The following is an 18,711-nucleotide window of genomic DNA, read 5'->3' as shown; positions in this document are numbered from 1 at the left end:
ACACACACACACAAGCTCTCTCTCTCTCATACACACACACACACACACACAGGCTCTCTCTCTCACTCACTCACTCTCTCTCTCACACACACACACACAAGCTCTCTCTCTCACACACACACACACACAAGCTCTCTCACTCACACACACGCTCTCTCTCTCACACACACACACAAGCTCTCTCTCTCACACAGACACACACAAGCTCTCTCTCTCTCACACACACACACACAAGCTCTCTCACTCACACACACGCTCTCTCACTCACACACACGCTCTCTCTCTCTCTCACACACACACACACATACACAAGCTCTCTCTCTCTCTCTCACACACACACCACACACAAGCTCTCTCTCTCACACACACACACACACACACACACACAAGCTCTCTCTCTCTCACACACACACACACACAGCACATTATTTTGTAAATAGGCTTATAGTTTTTAAATTTCAATTATCTTACATTGAGGAGCCTTAATGAGTCGGCTAGCCGTGTGCTACGCATAGCATCGTTAGCATGTTCTCCAAGCAAACGAAAAAAATGTTACCTACCTGGAATATTCTGGCGATTTTATCTCCAATCATGTCGTCCTCCTTAAGCGTTAGCCTTTTGTTTCCTTTAAAAAGGATATAACTCGAGTCCATTGTGCACGATGAATTGTTACCGCACCGACAAAATACAGGTTGTTTGCAGACCTACACCACGCTGAAATTAGTTAAGCTAGGCTACCGCACTGCTTCCTGCGCTTCCTGCAAGGTGGATCAATCCGCCAATTATTTTATTTCCCGGTTACAGACTGAAAAGCGTAAAAATTGAAAATTGAAATACAGAAATTCAAGGCCTTTCCCCGAAAACTAAATTTTGGGTCAGAAAATGCAATAGTTTTTTAAAAAAGGTTCATTAAATTGGTTGTCCGATTTTTGATTCAGAAATGGAAATAGAAAAAATGGCCCTAAATTTGTTTTTTGATTTGCGTTTCAAAATCGGAAATAGAATGAACGGAAGGTACACGGACCCATATGCATAGTCTTGCAGTGAATGCGTTTCGCCGCAGCTTTTGCTGTTTTTTACCAGGTAGTACACTAAAAACTTGCGTGATATTGCTTCGCTCACTTTATTACACACTTTGTGGATAAAACTACACGAAAGGAGCAGAGGAGACAGAGTCAGACCCCGGGACTTCGACAATAAATGCACGGTCATTTACAGTGAAGTTAGTTAACTGTTTTGCATTTAATTTTCCTGCCCAAAAGCATAGCTACCCGTTAGCTAACAACAGCAGTTAGCTGGTGCTAGTTAATTAATCTGGTTAACAGGCAAACTGAAAGCTAACTGTTGTAGCTGCCAACACAACTCCTCTCATTGACACTAGTCATAGTTCCTTATGTAATCAGCATCTGGTGTGTTAATTGAGCTTCATTATTTTGGTCATTCTTTTGAACGTCTTTAAATGGGTTTTATTTTCACATAGTTTATTCATCACAGTTCATTTGGTTTAAATTTGGTGCTTTTTTTGGTGTTTTTTTGTCTTTCATCTTTCCCCCTTAACGGCGTTTCACCGGTGGCGTGGCTCCCCTGCAGCTTTGATGACATCAGCCTGGCTGTGGGGGAAAAGGTCGGGCCCAGCAGTGTTAAATCGGCTGCTCAGATTAACAGCTCCGTGGTCATTTTCCTGGAACAGACGGATAAGGTGAACTGAGTCACTCAGATTGAACGAAAGTTTTGTATAGTGCTACCGCTTTCACATCTCCCGCCCCTTCATAACCGATGAGTTTCTCAATAGAGAGCTTTCCGGACAAGGAGCACTGCTGTGGGGTCGGTCGCCTCATCTTATGTGCCGTTTGCCGCTCTGTGGGCATTAATGCGAAGAACCACTACTGTGTCCAACCCAGTGCACGGGGTGAGTACTGTAAATACACTGGGTGTATATGTGAATGATGTGAGAGAGTGTGGGGAAGCCAAAGAAAAGGGACAAAGAAAGGAATTAAAGTGGTGTGTGTGAACAAATGAATGACAAAAAAGCAGGAGGCAGCAGTGAAAAAGAAAGAAATAAAATAATTTAAAAAGTGTGTTGTGGAGTGAGCAGGTGGAGGAGGAAACAGTAAGGTTTATGAAACCAAAGATAGCAACAAAAGGCAGGGGAAAAACAAAAACACAAGTGATGGAAAAACCAATAAAGTTGTGGAAGGCAAGAAAAGTAAACTGAACACAGATGACAGTGAGACTGATGAGTGTGTCTCTGACAGTAGCTACATCCCAAACTTCAGCAGTTTTTTTTTTTTATTTTTATTTTCCAGTCTTTTTATTCTTTGGCCAGAGCCCACATGAGTCAGAGATAAGAGGCTGGACTCACAAATAAGGAGGTTTTTAGATCAAAGGAACTTAAGCTGAAAGCAAAAAACAAATGAGCGATGATGGGAAAGGCAGCTATGTGTATTTTAATTTAATTTATTTGTTTTTACTCTACTTTTTAACATCTCACTTATCATGGATGTTTTTAAACTGGGCGTTTTAAATGTTAATGGAGTTAGAGAGGCAAGAAAAAGAGCTTTTATTTTTGAAACAGCTAAAATAAAAAAAGTAGATGTCTTTTTCTTACAAGAAGCGCACAGTGCTTTTACAAATGAAACAGAATGGGAAGGGGAAGCCATTTTAAGTCACAACACTTCTCTGAGTGGAGGAGTGGGCTTCTTCTTCTCCAAGGCTTTTAAACCCATACCACTGGTGGTACAGTGGTGATGTCACCCACTCTAGCCCTGAACATTCCACGCAATACACACCCATTATAAACTCAAAAATTCGAGCAGAGAAGGATATCTGGTTTTGTCTGGTGACACCCTGGGGGGTCACATGTCACACACTGACCAACACTGACTGGTCATTGAGGTCCCTGGGGGAGGGTCATCCCCAGGTGTGAACAGTGACGAACTGTGGTGAAGTGACTTCTATTATCTGTAGAACAGCGAGCATGTGGTCTCTTGAATGAGTCCCAATACATGAAATGAAAGTAGTTTATTTGCCGTCACAGAGACTGCGCTCAGAGCTTAGTGAACTTGAAGAGTTACTATTTATCTTAAATATTATTAAAGCATTGCTTAGTGACAAATAGCCCATTAAAATTTAGCTTCAGAAAAAGTAGCTGAAGTTGGGCCACTGACAGTTACAGCCTGCTGAGGTTTACAGTTGTTATAAATCAATCATGTAGTCTTTGCCAAATAAACATCATGTCCTACCGTTGGTGTATTTTTGGGAGATTAACTCTGAATTATCATGCACAAAATTAATTTTGCTCATTCACGAATAGTAACATAATGCTCCCTTCATTTGAGTACACAGAACACACTTAGCCTAATTTTTGCACCTGGACATAGGCCTGGTTGGTTTGTAATTTTATTTATTTACAGAACAGCTTTTTTCAGTTTTGTATAAAGATTTGTTGACATTCAATTATTATTTTAAAGCACATGAGCAAACAAACTATACATTTGAAAATGCCCTAATGCACAGTGTAGCATTGTTTTCTTTGTTGTTGTCTTTTCTTGTGATAAATGTAGAAATAGACAATGCTAGAGAGCATTGTCTTTGTGTAAATTGATAATTCCTTTGGAATCTGTTGAGTATTAAACATCTGCAAGTGTATGATATTGAAATGAATAAATATGTAAGTAACTTGATTTGACATTTATTAGAGGGATGCCCTTATTTTACGCTTGGGCACCGCCCCCCAAAATGTCTATGCATGGCTCTGAAACTGAGCTTTTATAAAAGTGAGGCTATCTGTGTGTCAGTAGAGTTAAGGAGACAACCTATAGATCATGATCGTCTCTAATGACAAAGTAGTTGTAGTTCCCAGCCATTAGCAATACCTCAACCATTTTGTAGTTTCCATGTAGAGATATTAATCATTTTAAAAAAGGGCAGCAATAATAGCAATGTCATATCAACATTGTGGTGGTGAGGGGGTGGTGTGAAAGGACAATGGTGATTATGCATATTTTGTTTAATTTAAATCACGTATACTTATTTCACATTTCACATATTTGTGTTCACCTGTTGAATATCCAATATTTAATTTTCTTTGAGCTCTGGGGTAGTATTCACAAAGCAACTTGAAGGTTTAGGAGAAACTCCTATAAATAAGGGCCGTGTCAGTACTAAGGACTAATTTATTGACCAAGAGTAATTCAGAAAGCGACCTAGCACTAAAAGTTGTACTGAAGTCTATGAGAAGTTTAAAGTAGTGGAGAGGACTCCTAACTAAGACCAAATCACAAAGAATTGTAAAATGACTGCTGTCTTTCCATGTCACAGTGTTGTGGAAACCATACCCGACACTCAATCACTTAGGTACCGCCCCCAATCCTGAGGGAATAATGACTGTTGTGGAGCTTGTTAGGGATACAATAACATCTCCAACCAACCGAAACAACCCAATCGGTGCAGAAATTAAGCACTTTACTTGGCAACAGGGACAATGCAATGTTGCAATGCCAACGGCTTGAAGAATTTCCAGCCGTCTGGAAGTCAGTCTATTTACTAAACACCTTTTTTTCCATTGAGTGAATTTCATTTTAATTGATAAATGAAACACAAACATCATCATTCAGCATTTTAGAAAATTCATTCAGTCCTGCAGAGCAGTGAGATGATATGTTTGCTGAAGCTGTAGCTGCTTCTCTGTCCTGCCAAAATGTTGTGTAGAGGGTGGTTGGTATTATTCAAGATGGCTGCATCTTACATGCATCTCTCAACAGTCCTGTGTGAGTCCAGAATCCTGCCGAGCACAGATCCAGCTTTTTTAACTAGCTTGTCAAGTCTCCTTTTGTTCATGTCAGACATGCTGCTGCCCCAGCAGACTGCAGAATAAAAAAGGACACTGGCCACCACTGACTGAAAAAACATGTGCATCATTTCACTGCAGGCGTCAAAGGACCTGAGCCTCCTGACGAAAAAGATCAGGCTCTGTCCCTTCCTGTAGACGGCATCCGTGTTCAGTGACCAATTCAGTTTACTGTTCAGGTGCTATTTATTTAAGTGTGCACCACCTCAATGTCCTTCCCTCTAATGTTGACCTGCTCAAGGGTGGGCCTAAACTTCCGTAATTCATGACTATTTTCTTGGTCTTGTAGGTGTTCAGAAGGATGCAGTTCTTGTCGCCTCATTCACTGAAGGCCATCGTCAGATCCCTGAACTCCTCTTCCTGCCCATTCCTGATGCACATGACAATAACTGTCTGACCAACATCTGATTAAAGTCAGTACACTGTAACAAATTCCTGTAAATTTACGGGTAAATTTCAACAGTACAATCCTGTTATCTTTAAATGCAGTATATTACTGTAAATTTCTGTCATGAAACAGTATTAAAACAGTAATTCACAGTATTTTTTGCAATGCTTCTTGGGAAAACAGAGCGTGAGACACGTTTGATTGGACAATGCAGTTCGATAAGTCTGAACTTGAATGGCACTTGAATGGAAAACATTACTGTAGTTGTCTTTACTACATTTCAAGTAACTGAATTTCTTCTGAATAAAATAGATAAAAAGTGCAAACACAGCTTTGAGCAGCCTGAACTTAGGGTAATGTAAAAACATTCAGAATCTTTTGAATAAAATAAAAGTGCATCTTTAAGAAAAAATGTAAACAAAAGACCTTTGAGCTGCCCACCCCCTTTTTTAAACATGTATTAACTACATTTAAAATAAAATAACACAGGAATCTTAATGTCTACATTTCAAGTAAAATAGAACAGGGCAGAATTTACCGAATAAAAGAAAAGTGCAGAGCTTTGAGCAGCTCCCTTTCTCCTCTCTCCTCTCCTTCCTCCCTTTCCAACTTCCTGTCCTAGTGAGAGAAATGTGCATGTAACTTTCCTGCCAGCAGTTTGAATCTTGGCTTAAATGGGGTTAATGCCATTCTCATGCTCATTTGGAGATGCTCATTGGTAAGCCTGGAACGGTACTTTGTTTTAATAATGTTTATCGTAGAGAAAGCTGTCTCACAGCTGTAAGTTGATCCAAACATGTTTAAGGTGTGTAGTGCTACTTTGGTTAGACCAGGGAAAATGGTTTCAGGCACAATCTGTAACCAGAAAGTAGCAGAGTCAGTTGTTTCAAAATTATCTCTCAGAGCAACATCTGCTTGCAGATCAGTGAGCTCTAACTGTAAAGATCCAGGATGTGCCCACTTGAAGGTCTGTGTCACCTCCTTTGAAAATCCTCTGATTTTTCTGATAAGGAATGGATTCTCGATTAGCAAGAGGAGCTGGTGTCCAAGGCTAAAGCTGTCAAATCGATGACAGAAGTTTCCAATCAGCTTGTCTATGAAGCTGCCATAAGGGGAAATGTCTCTCTTACCCTGAATTTGTTCCCGCATTTGTGGGAAGTGCTCACACTCTCCTTGTAGATCTTCTTTGAAAATGTCCAGCTTCATCTGGAAGGAGCGGATAGTTTTCATCAAATCACAGACAGAATTTTTCTGACCCTGCAGCTTTAAATTGAGTTTATTAAGGTGTCCTGTGATGTCCACCAAAAAAGCCACCATATCCATCTTGTTGTTATCTTGCAAAAAGTTTGCAAACTGTGTTGCTTTTTGTCTCTTGAGCTGCTGTAAGAAAGCAGCTATTTCCTTTCGGATGGACCAGAAGCGTCCCAGTGCATTCCCTTTGCTTAGCCGTCTCACGTTGTTGTGGAGTAGTAGGTTATTTGCATCTGCCTCCATTTCTTTCAGAAATTCTCTCAGCAGTCGATGCTGATGGGATGAGGATGCCCTGAGGAAGTTGATGAGTCTCATCATGGTATTCATTACTTCAGCAAACTCTTCAAACAGAATGGCACAGAGAACAGTCTGATGGATGATACAGTGGTAGGCTATGAGATCAGGGTTGTCTTGTTTCATCCGTGCCACAGCCCCCTTCTCTCTACCAACCATGGCAGGTGCACCATCTGTGGTGACTGAGACTACTTGCTTCAAATTAATCTTTCTTTTTGTGAGCATCTCCTTTATCCCGTCATATATATCCTCTCCTCTTGTGTGTGTCTCAAGTGGTATTAAACCCAACAGGTCCTCACACATCTCTTTCTTCTCTTTGTGAAGAAATTTCACATACACCAAAAGCTGGGCATTATCTGTTACATCTGTGGACTCATCAATAGCTAAGGATATGCATAATGCGTTTTGAACAGCTGCATCAAGCTGTGCCAGTACATCCTCTGCTAATAGTTCAGATTTTCTGGTTGTTGTTGAAGCTGACAATGCGATTTGCTTGATTTTTTCACACGGGGTTAGGGTTAGGGACACTGTCTCTCTCTATTCTCTGGTGCTGAAAAGGTAAACAATCGATTTGATTGGCTTGGCTATTGATGACGTTGTGACCTTGACGCTGTCGTATTAACTAAATTAGCTGCGCATGCACGAATGATTTATCTTTTTATTAGGCCTAATATTATAATTATAATTTTCACGGGTCCGGGCAGAACCATCACTGGGTCCATGCCCGGACCGCGGTCCGCCATTTGGTGATGCCTGATCTAGTAGAATACCATCAAACAATTTGAGTTATTTTACTTGTAATGTCAGTCTTTAAGCTACTTTAAGCTTATCTTTATGTTTAAGATTATTTTGCTAAAATTAAGTGTATTCAGAGTGAATTTAATGAGCATTGGACTCAAATTAAGTTTAAGTCATTTGAGATCAGAGTCTGAGCTGACACACACACACACAAGCAAACAGTGAGTACTTTCAGCTAACGTTAGCTACTTCGATGTATAGCTGTACAGTTGCTAAGTGGTAAAAAATCCTTCTGTTGTGATCTGAAAACGTCGGTAACACTGTAATGTTAACTGTCTATCACCCTTTTCCCTGGCAGTTTCACCTTGTGACAGAGAGAGGAGCTGGACTCTGATCCTGATCCTCCAAACTACAGGGTGAGTTTCATCTTCACTTTACTTTGTGTTAGCATCTGCTAAGTGCTCATCTCCAAAGGACGCTGCTGATTTTATTTAGATAACGTTACTTTACTGTCGGGACTGAACTGACCGACTGAATCGCTGCAGTCTTTTCTACTCACTACAGCTTCAATCTTGAGTCCCAAGATGACGTTGCATGCACACTGGAATTCGTTCAAAGGTGAGATGCTTACATCCTTCAGCTGGTACTGTGTGCTCACAGCAGCTTTGATCATGTTATCCTTGTGTTTGTTGAGTTTTGTCTCACATATTACATACAAGCTGCCTAAAACATCTGATTTCCCGGAGCATGTTAAGGAAGCTATTCTGACACTAATCAAGGTGAAACAACCTATTACTTAATCTGCACCATGAAAGTACACTGTACTATTTCCCCACCTGAATACACACTCTTGTTTTTCAGGACATTCATGGGGATAAATCTTGACAGAGGCATTAAGGCTGGATGGGTCAAAGTCTGGGGAAGGTCACCCAGAAAAAGATGGCATCAGTCAACCCTTGTGTCTCCAGTCTACTAAAGAAATTAAGGACTTTGAGTGAGACTCTACATAAGTCAGTTCACACTCTCACTCACACACACACTGTCAGTGTCTTAGCCACACTCTTTGTCTTAAAATTTTAAGTTGCAATTTCAAAGACTGTGTTTATTCAATGTATTAAAATATAGTTTTATAGCAAGACTGCAAAGGAAAAATTTATCAACTCATAAAGTTTTGGGAAATAAATGTAGTTCTTTTTATTAACAGGTAATTTATCAATAGCTTATACTGCAGCATGTTTTATATATGTACTACCGTTAACAGTGAAAATCTGCAAATATAGCTCCTGTGAAAAAAGTGTAAATAAATAAACTGCCAATTCTTCATCAGTATTTTACTGTAAAAGTAAGCTTTTTGCTGTATTTACAAAAACGGTAGCAAACTGTAAATACCAGCAACAGCATGGTACCGTTAATTTTACAGTAAAATAATGGCAACCCTGCTTCCAGTTGTTTACTGTTTTTAACGGCAAAAACATTTTTACAGTCTACATCAAGTTGTTGTTTTTTTTTATTTCTTTTTAATGCACTTATCATCCAAACCTATGATCCGACCAGCATGTTCTTTTTTTAGAACCGAACCTGGAAATTAAATTAAAACAAAATACCAGCCACAAATTACTGTTTTTGTGGGTCACCAGGACTTTGCAGTACTCTAGGCAAGACTCAGAGTTGTATTTCAAATCCAAAAAACAAACAAACAAAAAAATTATTTAATTTATATGTCCTAATTCGGTCTATATTTGTCTACCGCTAACTGTTTTTCAATTTAATGTGGTTGCGCATGCATGTTCACCAGCAACCGTGGTTGTTACAAGCATGCTCATTGACAGAATTGACATCAGCAATAAAAACACAGTCATACTTTTGTAAAAATACAGTGCCATCTGGGAATACAGTATTTGATTTTCAGTTGTTCAGTACTTAATCTTTTCCTTAGTCCTTGTCAGTTTGCTGTTGAGCAGTTGGGAGTAAGTTTATCAGAGATTTTTCACAGAAAAAAGCCAACTGCTCCTGCTAGAAAATTGGGTGATTGGAGCGCTGAGGCTGAACCTAAATAATAAAGTTTATATAAATAAACTTTAGTTTGTAGTTCAGGACAGTTCAGCACTCACTGAACCTGAGACCTTCTGGCACCAGAAAGGATTCCTGTAACTGCTACCCTACCCTGAGCTCTATCCCGGGATGCCAAATTCCAAAACAGCACTAGCAGATAGGAAGTTTATCTTCTGAAGCAGATTAATCATTATTTGTTTCTCATAAGTGTGTTTTAGGGAAAGTGGTGTGTGATTGACACATCTGCTAATAACAGTTATCACATTATCACACAGCCTTGTTCCCTGCCTACAGACCAACATTAGTAAAGATTGGCTCTTTGTCATTTATTGATATCTGATCTCAGGCTGCTTACACAGACTGTCATCGGTTGCCATGTCGGACATTGTCTGGCCCACCCTAATGTGTTTCACCTGTGTTCAATCATCCTTGCGTCCCTTGTGTCTGTTTAGTCTCTGTGCTCCTCTTTGTCTGTCAGTTCATCTGTTCAAGTCCCCTGTGCTTCTGTTGAAGTTCCCTGTGTTTCTGCTTCCTGTTCTGTAAGTTCTTCTGTTTATTAAACATTTTTCACATCTCCCTTGTGTTGGCTGCATCTGGGTTCATTTTTTTCTTTAACTCCTGACACAGACTTAAAATTAGGTATGCACACACATTTTCCTGTGCACATAATTATACAGACACAGAGACTGTCCAGGGTGGAAATGCTCTAAAAATAAATGGTGTTAGGTATCTGCTGATGTGTACTGCATAGAGATAAATTCCCTTATAAGACTTAAGAATGCCATCAAACATATGGAACAACACACACACACACCCATATGTTCTAGTCATCCCACATCACATGTCTGAAAAAACTGGGTCAGACCTGGTAAGACTGTTTCTGCACCAGCCCCTCGTGTCTGACCTTATGTGAAATACACCCAGGGGCTCTCTGTCCTTCTCTGCTACCTCATATGCCACCCACACACCTTCTCCCATCCAGCAAACAGTCACAGTCACCTTGACCAGGTACACAAAGGGAGTACTGCTGCTATTCTGGTCCACAAAGATCACTCACCCTCGTAACCTTCCATAGCTCTCATTAAAGAGGAAATTTGAGGAAATCAGTTCACTTACACTCTGACTACCTCTTATCCTTACATTAGTATTAATCTATTTTATTTATTTTATTTCTGCCCCACTATCACGTTCACCATTTCATATTTAGAATCAGGGGCCACTGGGAAAGACCACCACTTCCATCTTTTCAGATTGTTATAAAAAAGACACATTGCCAGTGTCAAGTCACACAGAGACAGACATGGCAGAAGTGTTGTTTTGTCAAAATAAAAGCTTTGCTATTTTGATTAGCATTTGTAGATCCCATAAACCTTTTTCTGGTCTGACATTAAAAATATAATACATTACAATTTAAAAGCTGCTCTGTGGATTTCTGACTGGTCCTATTGGGCACAGCCCTCGAGACCCAATAAAGGCAGGAGCTTCAAAACCAGTCGCCTCTGAGCGCCTGTTACATGGAAGATCATCAAGCTCATAAGTGGTCCTGATCATGTTTTCTGCTCCTAATCCTGATCTGAGTCCTTTAATGATTAGATGTTTATGAAAATAAATGTACGCCTATTTGGGCATATTTGTTTGAACGTTAAATTTGATTCATTAATTTATTTCTTAATTCCATTAATAAATCTTGTCTGGTGCTCGATTGTCCTTTTAGCATATGTTTGGCCGTAATAAAGCAGGCTGCGCTGTGTTGCTCAGCCTGAGTATGAGCGCTTTGTTCAGTAATTCCGACGAATTCATTTTTTTTTTCTTTTTCTACGACACAATTTCCGGTCGTATTTTGGCTGACTCGGTCCTCTTCACACAGTCGGATGCCTACGGCCGAATGATATGTCTGTGTATGTTCCTGTCTGCGGTGTTTTCTGAGCGCTCCGAGAGACCCTTGGTTGCTTTGAGTTAACTCTGCTGGTAGTTAATTCACTTTTGTACACATGGAACCTCCGGACTTCGAAGCCATGAACTTTACGGTGGAGCAAGTGGCTTCGCTGTACCCGTTATGTGAGGAATGGAGAGACGGCTCGGAGGGCTCCGTGTTCCACCTCGCCAGTATTCTCCTATTCCTCGGCTTCATGGGTGGCAGCGGTTTTTATGGACTCCTCTACCTATTCACCTTCCTAACTCTGGGCTTCTTTTGCTCAACTCTCTGGGCATGGTCGGACTCCTGCACAACGGACTCTTTTCTATGGAGTTTCGCACTCTTCGGCGTGTGTTTGGGACAAGTGCTGCATGTTGCCTACCGGCTGAGGAGCGTTTCCTTCGAGCAGGAATTCCAGGAGCTTTACCATTTTATGTTTAAAAAACTAGGCGTGTCTCTCACACATTTTGGGAAGATAGTGGCCTGCTGTGACGGAGACATCCACACCATAGAGCAGAACCACTGCTTCGCCATAGAGGGAAAAACCGCTATTGACAAGCTGTCAGTGCTCCTGTCTGGCAGGTGACGCAATCACCCATAATAATGTCTGACTCCAAATTGTATTTATATCTGAAACTTGTTTTGCTAAAGGATGACAGATTATGTCAATAATTCGCTGACATTTGCAAGTACAGTTCAGACTCTTAATATACCAAAGAGTCTAATTTGTAAAATACAGCATGTAACAAAAGAAATGCATTCAAATAAATGTGCATGGGTCTTGCCAAAATCCACAACTCACAACTGAACTCACATGCGCTACATGCAGATTTGGTTGACATGGCTTTAGCAAAGCTACATGGGCTTATAATACATTCAAACACAGTTATTAATTGGGTAGGAAGCAAAAGTGGTTGTGAAACTGAGCCGCATAATTATACCCCATTTTAATGTACGTCTGCTATACCTGAAGTGTCCCTAACATAGCCTACATTTAGCCCTAGAATTGACAGTAGTGAAAATATGGCTTACTATATCATTTAATTCTTCCCTTCTCTAAATTTAGACCAAATTCCATGTTTGGCACACCTGACGAGCTGTGAAATACAGTCAAGGCTTCAGTGACATTATCCATGTTCCCAAAGTGAAACATAGCTAAAAGACAGAGTAAATATGTACCATGATGTTTTTCAAATTAACCCTTGTTTGGAGTCAATGTCTGTCCCATCTTTGGTTTTAGTGGGATTTGTAACACTTGCTGAAAAGCTTTTATAGCACTTAACGTAACAAGTTGTCAAATTCTCTCCTCTGCTCCGCTCCATGTGTGACACACACTTTGAACAGAAAGCAGAGGAGATAAATGTGACTTGCAAATGGCAGTGACACACATTAGATACACTGAGCTAAAACATGTGTACATTAATTAGGAAAATAACATGAACAAAATATTTGGTTTTAAAAATTTTCCCCCATCCCAAACAATAACATTTGCAAGGCTTCTGTGGACCACAAAAACACAATGCAATTTATTTTCTACCAATACTGTAAGAAAACGTGGAAACTTCTCACAGCCATAAGCACTGGGTTATGTGCATACCCTTATGTGGGGACATCTGCAACAATAACTGCAATCAGCAAGAAATAATGCAAACTACGGATGTGCTGATGATATCGGTGATCGCCGATCATCTGGACAATCACTGAATGCCTTTGAAAATGTCAAGGTGATATTTGTCTTGTTTTGGAATTTCTTCCCTTGAGCTAAAAAATGGACACATAGTTGGTTTTCATTCACTCAATAATAATCCTGTGGTGTGTTGCTGTAATGCTTAAACTGCTTAAAGCCCAGTAGGTGGCAATAGTACACAGACTAGTACCAACAAGCCACTTTTTAGTAGTGCTGTGCTTTTACTTGAACGGTTGATGAAGCTGTGGAACCAGATGAGAGATGCAAAAATAGCTTTTCTATTTCTGAATGTTGCTTGTTCCCTGAGCCAAAACTAAATTAATCTTGCATGTGGGCATTGTGCCTTGACAAGTGCCTGTACCTTGCCTCTTTGCCCTCTCATGCAGCTTATCATATGTTTGACAAATGAGCTTTGTTTCAGGACTGTAGTTTGTAATTGCCCTCATCGCCACAGTACGTATGGCTTCAGCATCTCTGTAGACGCTAATGTCAAAGAAACCAATAAAACACTCACTACCCTTTTGTTAACATAACGGACTATAACAGTCAGTTGGCACTTTCATTACATCCACTTCAGCTGCTATGAATGGCACTGTGTTTGTCTTTGGCTATTTTTTAGAATAAAATGAGCAGTGCTTTCTATGTCATTCTGAATTGTCTTTGACATACTGGTAAATGCAGTAGCCAATAATAAGTGTTGTGCTAGCATTGTATCAAACTCAGCAAAAGCTTACACTAGTTCCACAAAGTTGCTCTTGTTGCCAGAGCTGATAGCTGACTTGTGTCGTCCTGGAATGTCTCCCACTGGTGTCCGAGTTACAGAACAGACACTTGGTCCAGTGCCTTATTGTCCTCATTTGTCCAGAAAGTTAGTTTGAGTTCAGATGTAATATGACCATGGGACTTAAAATGCTTTTCAATGGACTGTGAGAGATTTGCCAAATCAACAAATCCACTTGTGCTCTACGGGTTGTTCAAGGAGCTGCTTTACTGGTCAAACAAAAGAAAAGGCCAGTTTAGCTTTGTGCTTCCCATTAGCCATTAATTTCTAGGGTAGTTCCCATCACCGCCTGTCAGGGCTATGTGTAGTTGGCTAGCAGGGAGATCAGTGCAAATTGTTGTTGTTCTTTTTGATGATGATAGTGATTTGATTAGTGAGAAGCCAATAATTTGTTTGTTTGGTTGGTTAAAACAAACATTCAGCCGAAGCTGGCCTCCTTTTGAGCGATGGTAATATTTCACTAACCTAGACAGAACAGAGGGTATCAACTACACATTGCAATAGACAATGAAAACATCTGTTATTCAAAAGTGGCAAAACCTATTGGAGAACTGTGCTGTTGATGATGGAGGTGTTGCCTCTAGATGTCCAAGATGAAAGGGTTACCTAACTCAACAATCAGTCGCACTAAATTGCATACAATATATGCTATAAGGGTTGAAACTTTCTAGCCTGTTCAGCCAATATACATAAATCACTACAGGTGTTTTTCCCCAGCTGTTCTGCCAGGACATCTGTTGTGATACAGTATCACTGATTATCATTTTAGCAACAGTTTTTGTGTCCTGTGTGATTTAGTGTTGATATTCCGTTCATGCTAGTGTTTCCCACTGTAAAATTAATATCAACTTTCCATTCATCCTCCAACAGAATCCGTGTGACAGTTAATGGAGAGTTTCTGCATTATATCTACCCTTTCCAGTTTCTGGATTCACCTGAGTGGGACTCTCTCAGACCATCAGAGGAGGGTGTCTTCCAGGTTAATTTTAACTTTTGCATGAGCAAAGAACATTCAGGCATTAATAACTCAGGAATGGCAATTCACTAAACCCTGTGTCAACATCATTCAAGGTTTTCTGAGTTTAATCCCAATTTTAGGTCCACAAATTTTAATTGCCCCAACAAACATGTCTTATTTATCTTATTTCTTTGTGCCACAGGCCTTTGTAGATATTTTCCTAGCATGAAAAGCATAGGTGTAATTAATAACAAACTCCAACTGCATTTCCAGGGTCCTAGTATTTTTGAATGTGGGGTAACGGAAATGTCTCACTGGGGCACTTTGACCTTTTGTCCCAAGCTAAGTTGAAAAATGTAGGAGTGCATAAAGACCATTAGGGCCGCAATGAAAATCAATCAAATAATGTGCAATTATTTATACTTTAAAATGCTTTAAACAGTATAAATGGTATGAAATGAACAGGGCTTCCCACAGAAAAAGAACAGGGCAAGGAGGGGCTGAGTAAATCATTGTGCTTCGGCATTAATTGATAATGAAGTAGGTCTTAGTTATAAACACACAAAAAAAGTCAGTTTAGACAGAAAAGTGGTGTCTAAAGGGCTATTTGGACAAGTCACATAGAGTGGATCATGTGATTTTTTTTTTTTTTTCAATGGTCAGTGGAATTTTGTAATAGGTTTTATTCACATTTCTGCTCCTGAATATAATTTACTGTTTAACTCACAGCTAAAAATAGAAGTGTGTAAACAGTTGCACTGATAAGCCCTGATTAGGTTTATCTGTGCTCTACCCATTATGACAAATGAAAATGTTAGTTGTGAAAAAGATGTGGTTTTGTCTAAATTACACACTGTTGCACTGGGTGACATGTTCCCTCATTACTAAGAACACACACTTTAGTCACTTTAGCAGTTTATTTTGGCTAAATCCCACATATACCATACTGCTGCCCCAAATACTCACTAGAGCACCAGCTACTTTAGAGAATTATTGACCCCATTTTCAAAATTACTATCTATTTATGACCTGCTTTTAAAGATTTACTTCTACAGTAGGAACCAGGGACTTGGAGCTGAGAGATGACAAATCCCCATCAGCAATGGGTCCCATCTCAAAAGTCCATGCTTATAACATTTATGAACAAAGTTGTTAAAGTAATTTAACTTGTAAATTTGTAAACTGGTTAATCAAATCAAGTTGATGAATAATGAGTATTAGTATTATTGGTTAGTTTGATAAATTGTTAGACTTGTATGATTAAAATGTCAATTAAACTTGAGTGGTTATAAGTTTTCTCAGATCTCAGAACTTACATTTGTTATCATAATTGATAGAAATTATGGGATAAACTATAAGACATAAATTGTAATAAGCTGGAATTATCATTTACCTTACACATATGAAACCAGCTTGCATCCTTTCAGCCTCATCTTTCTGTTAAATGTTTTATTCTCCACAGGTGACCCTGCGTGCTGATAACCCCTGCCGATATGTGGCGTGGAGGAGGAAGAAACTGTATCTGCTTTTTGCTAAGCATCGCTACATAGCAAAGATTTTTGCTCTGGTTGTGCGCAATGACATTGCAGAGAAGCTATACTCCCTGAATGACAAGGTTTTCAATAGGTCCGGGCAGCGCTATGATCTCCGCCTACCAAGTAATTGTCACATGCCAGGGACAGAATTAGAAATGGCAGAGGTCCTGCTGCAAGTGCCGGGACTGGGTGGAAGGACTTTGTGAAAAAAACACACACACACACACACAATTTGCTCCGGGCTTTAAAAACTTGGAACTAAAGTAACTCATTGTGTGTAAGGATGTAATGTAAAAAATACTGGCATTTTGTAAGGGTTAAGTGTGTTGGTGCCATGTAAGGGTTAGTGAGTTTCAAGTGAAGTTAATTCAAATCTGCCCCCATTGTCATCAGACCTCAAAATGCAAATTAGGGTTGTGGAGCTGGCAGTCAGCATTGGTGTGTCAGGTCAAGAGGATACTGCTGGAGGAGAATACTAAGAACAAGGTCACGTGACTGATAGCCTAACATCTATAGACTGGTAACAAGACCAACCTGTGGGGTGCTCTCAGTCTTCACATAACCTTGACAAATGACACTGTTTGAAAGCTCTGTCTGTCTAAGATCCCCACAACACTGCAACAGCTTTTGACAAGAGAACCTGCAATAAATATGTACGAGCCTCTGTAACTTTGGTTCACTATATCTTACACTCATTCTGACCTTTTCTTTGTAACATTCGTTGTAATGCTCTCAACTGGTTCAATTGGAGAAGAACTCTAATGCTTAGGTTTTATCGGGCAAAAACCGTGGAAGCCAGGGAAACCTTTTTTGCACATGCGCCCTGGCAGCAAGTTTTATAAAATGAATGGGATGCCATCTTGGAATGTGGCATCGAGTTCTCCTAATACATTCATAGTACACAGTCACTATGACTGGCTACTGAGACATATCTCAAAGAAAGAGAAAACACATGTTTTTCAGGATGTTGAACTATCCAGTTAAGCAGGTAGTTTAGAAAATAATTTGATATCTCACTATTGAGGCTGTACCCAACTACAATCTCAAATATTCAAAGTTAAATCTGAATCATTCAGTCAAGTGTACAATGATGAGACTGTTTACTTTTGACTGTGTATTAGACAAGTGTGTGTGTGTACCTGTGGTAAAATCCTATCTTGGTGCTAGTTTCTAGTCATTTGGCTTGACAGATCCTCTAGCGTTTAGTTGTCACTTTAGAACAATTTAGCACAGTAGCCATTTGCCTATAATGTTGTAATTTTGAATAATAATTTGTTGATTTGACTATAGTTTCATTTATATGCTGAAGCATAACATAAGAAAATGACAGCAGATCTTCAGTACTTCAGACATCTTGCCATCTTGGTTTTTTTCTGTCTGCTTTTCCAGCTCAAGTCTAATTTCAGCATCCATTCAAATAGCACGCAGTAAAGAAGTAATAAATATAAATGACTGTGGATGTAACTGAATTGAATGTGTCTGTATGTAAATAATTTTAAGTGTATAACACTTCAGATTGTGTTGTTCAACTGATGTTAAAGTGAGTAAAGGCAAACAGCTTATGGTTTAATTAAAAGCAGCTCATTACCTGGATGTATATGTACATTATTAAAATGAAATAAATAGGTGACTGCAGATATCAAAATGGTAAAAGTTTCTGTAATGTGTGATAGATTAGATCAGTAGATCAGTGACTAGCTTAATGTCAATATAGCATTGTGCCAATGTAAAATGTTGACGTAAATAGGCTAATGGTGTCTGTGTTTTTATTGAAAAAATAAATTGTGTAAACTAGATATGTGTGTGTGTGCGTGCGTGCGTGCGTGTGTGTGTGTGTAGCAGAAATATTTGCTAAAGAGAATAGTGTTCAGTATATTATTAGGAAATCTTGAGTATTTTAAAGGAATCCTGAAAGATATCTTCCTGTCGGTATTTCAATTTCAAGACATCAATTTACCATAGTGTGTGTATATATATATATATATATATATATAGCCTATACATACATACACACACTATGGTAAATTGTAAATAATAATGTGCCCCCCCCCCTCCCTCGGAGCTCTCAGTCACTGCGGGCTTCACCCCTCTCGCCCTCTTGCCTATTTCAGTCTGACACTGTCAGCTGTGTGGAATGTGCGACGCACATCGTGCAGACCCTGAGGGTCCAGCCTGCAGACACCAGCAGCGTCTTAAGTCTTTCATCGATATCCTTCCTCCTCCTCTGCGGTACAGACAGTTCGTAGACAGTACGCAGTTTTAC

General features: G+C 39.6%; 1 protein-coding gene and 1 long non-coding RNA gene across 2 annotated transcripts; both read left to right on the top strand.

The window, feature by feature from the left end:
* Positions 1–1,436: 1,436 nt before the first annotated feature.
* LOC130179240 (uncharacterized) lies at positions 1,437–10,153 on the top strand. The gene is made up of 4 exons (XR_008829262.1): positions 1,437–1,909; positions 7,879–7,936; positions 8,085–8,138; positions 8,382–10,153. It is a non-coding gene; the product is annotated as an uncharacterized LOC130179240 (long non-coding RNA).
* An 868-nt stretch (positions 10,154–11,021) lies between these two features.
* On the top strand, positions 11,022–18,244 carry popdc3 (popeye domain containing 3). Its single transcript, XM_056392463.1, has 3 exons — positions 11,022–12,069; positions 14,826–14,934; positions 16,376–18,244. Exons 1-3 carry the CDS (start codon positions 11,564–11,566, stop codon positions 16,652–16,654), a joined length of 894 nt encoding a protein of 297 aa, XP_056248438.1. The 5' UTR covers positions 11,022–11,563; the 3' UTR covers positions 16,655–18,244.
* Positions 18,245–18,711: the final 467 nt, after the last annotated feature.

This window comes from Seriola aureovittata, chromosome 12, assembly GCF_021018895.1.
Source record: "Seriola aureovittata isolate HTS-2021-v1 ecotype China chromosome 12, ASM2101889v1, whole genome shotgun sequence".
NCBI classification, from domain to species: Eukaryota; Metazoa; Chordata; class Actinopteri; order Carangiformes; family Carangidae; genus Seriola; species Seriola aureovittata.
The sequence above is the reverse complement of the archived record's forward strand: the minus strand, read 5'-3'. Positions and strand labels throughout refer to the sequence as shown.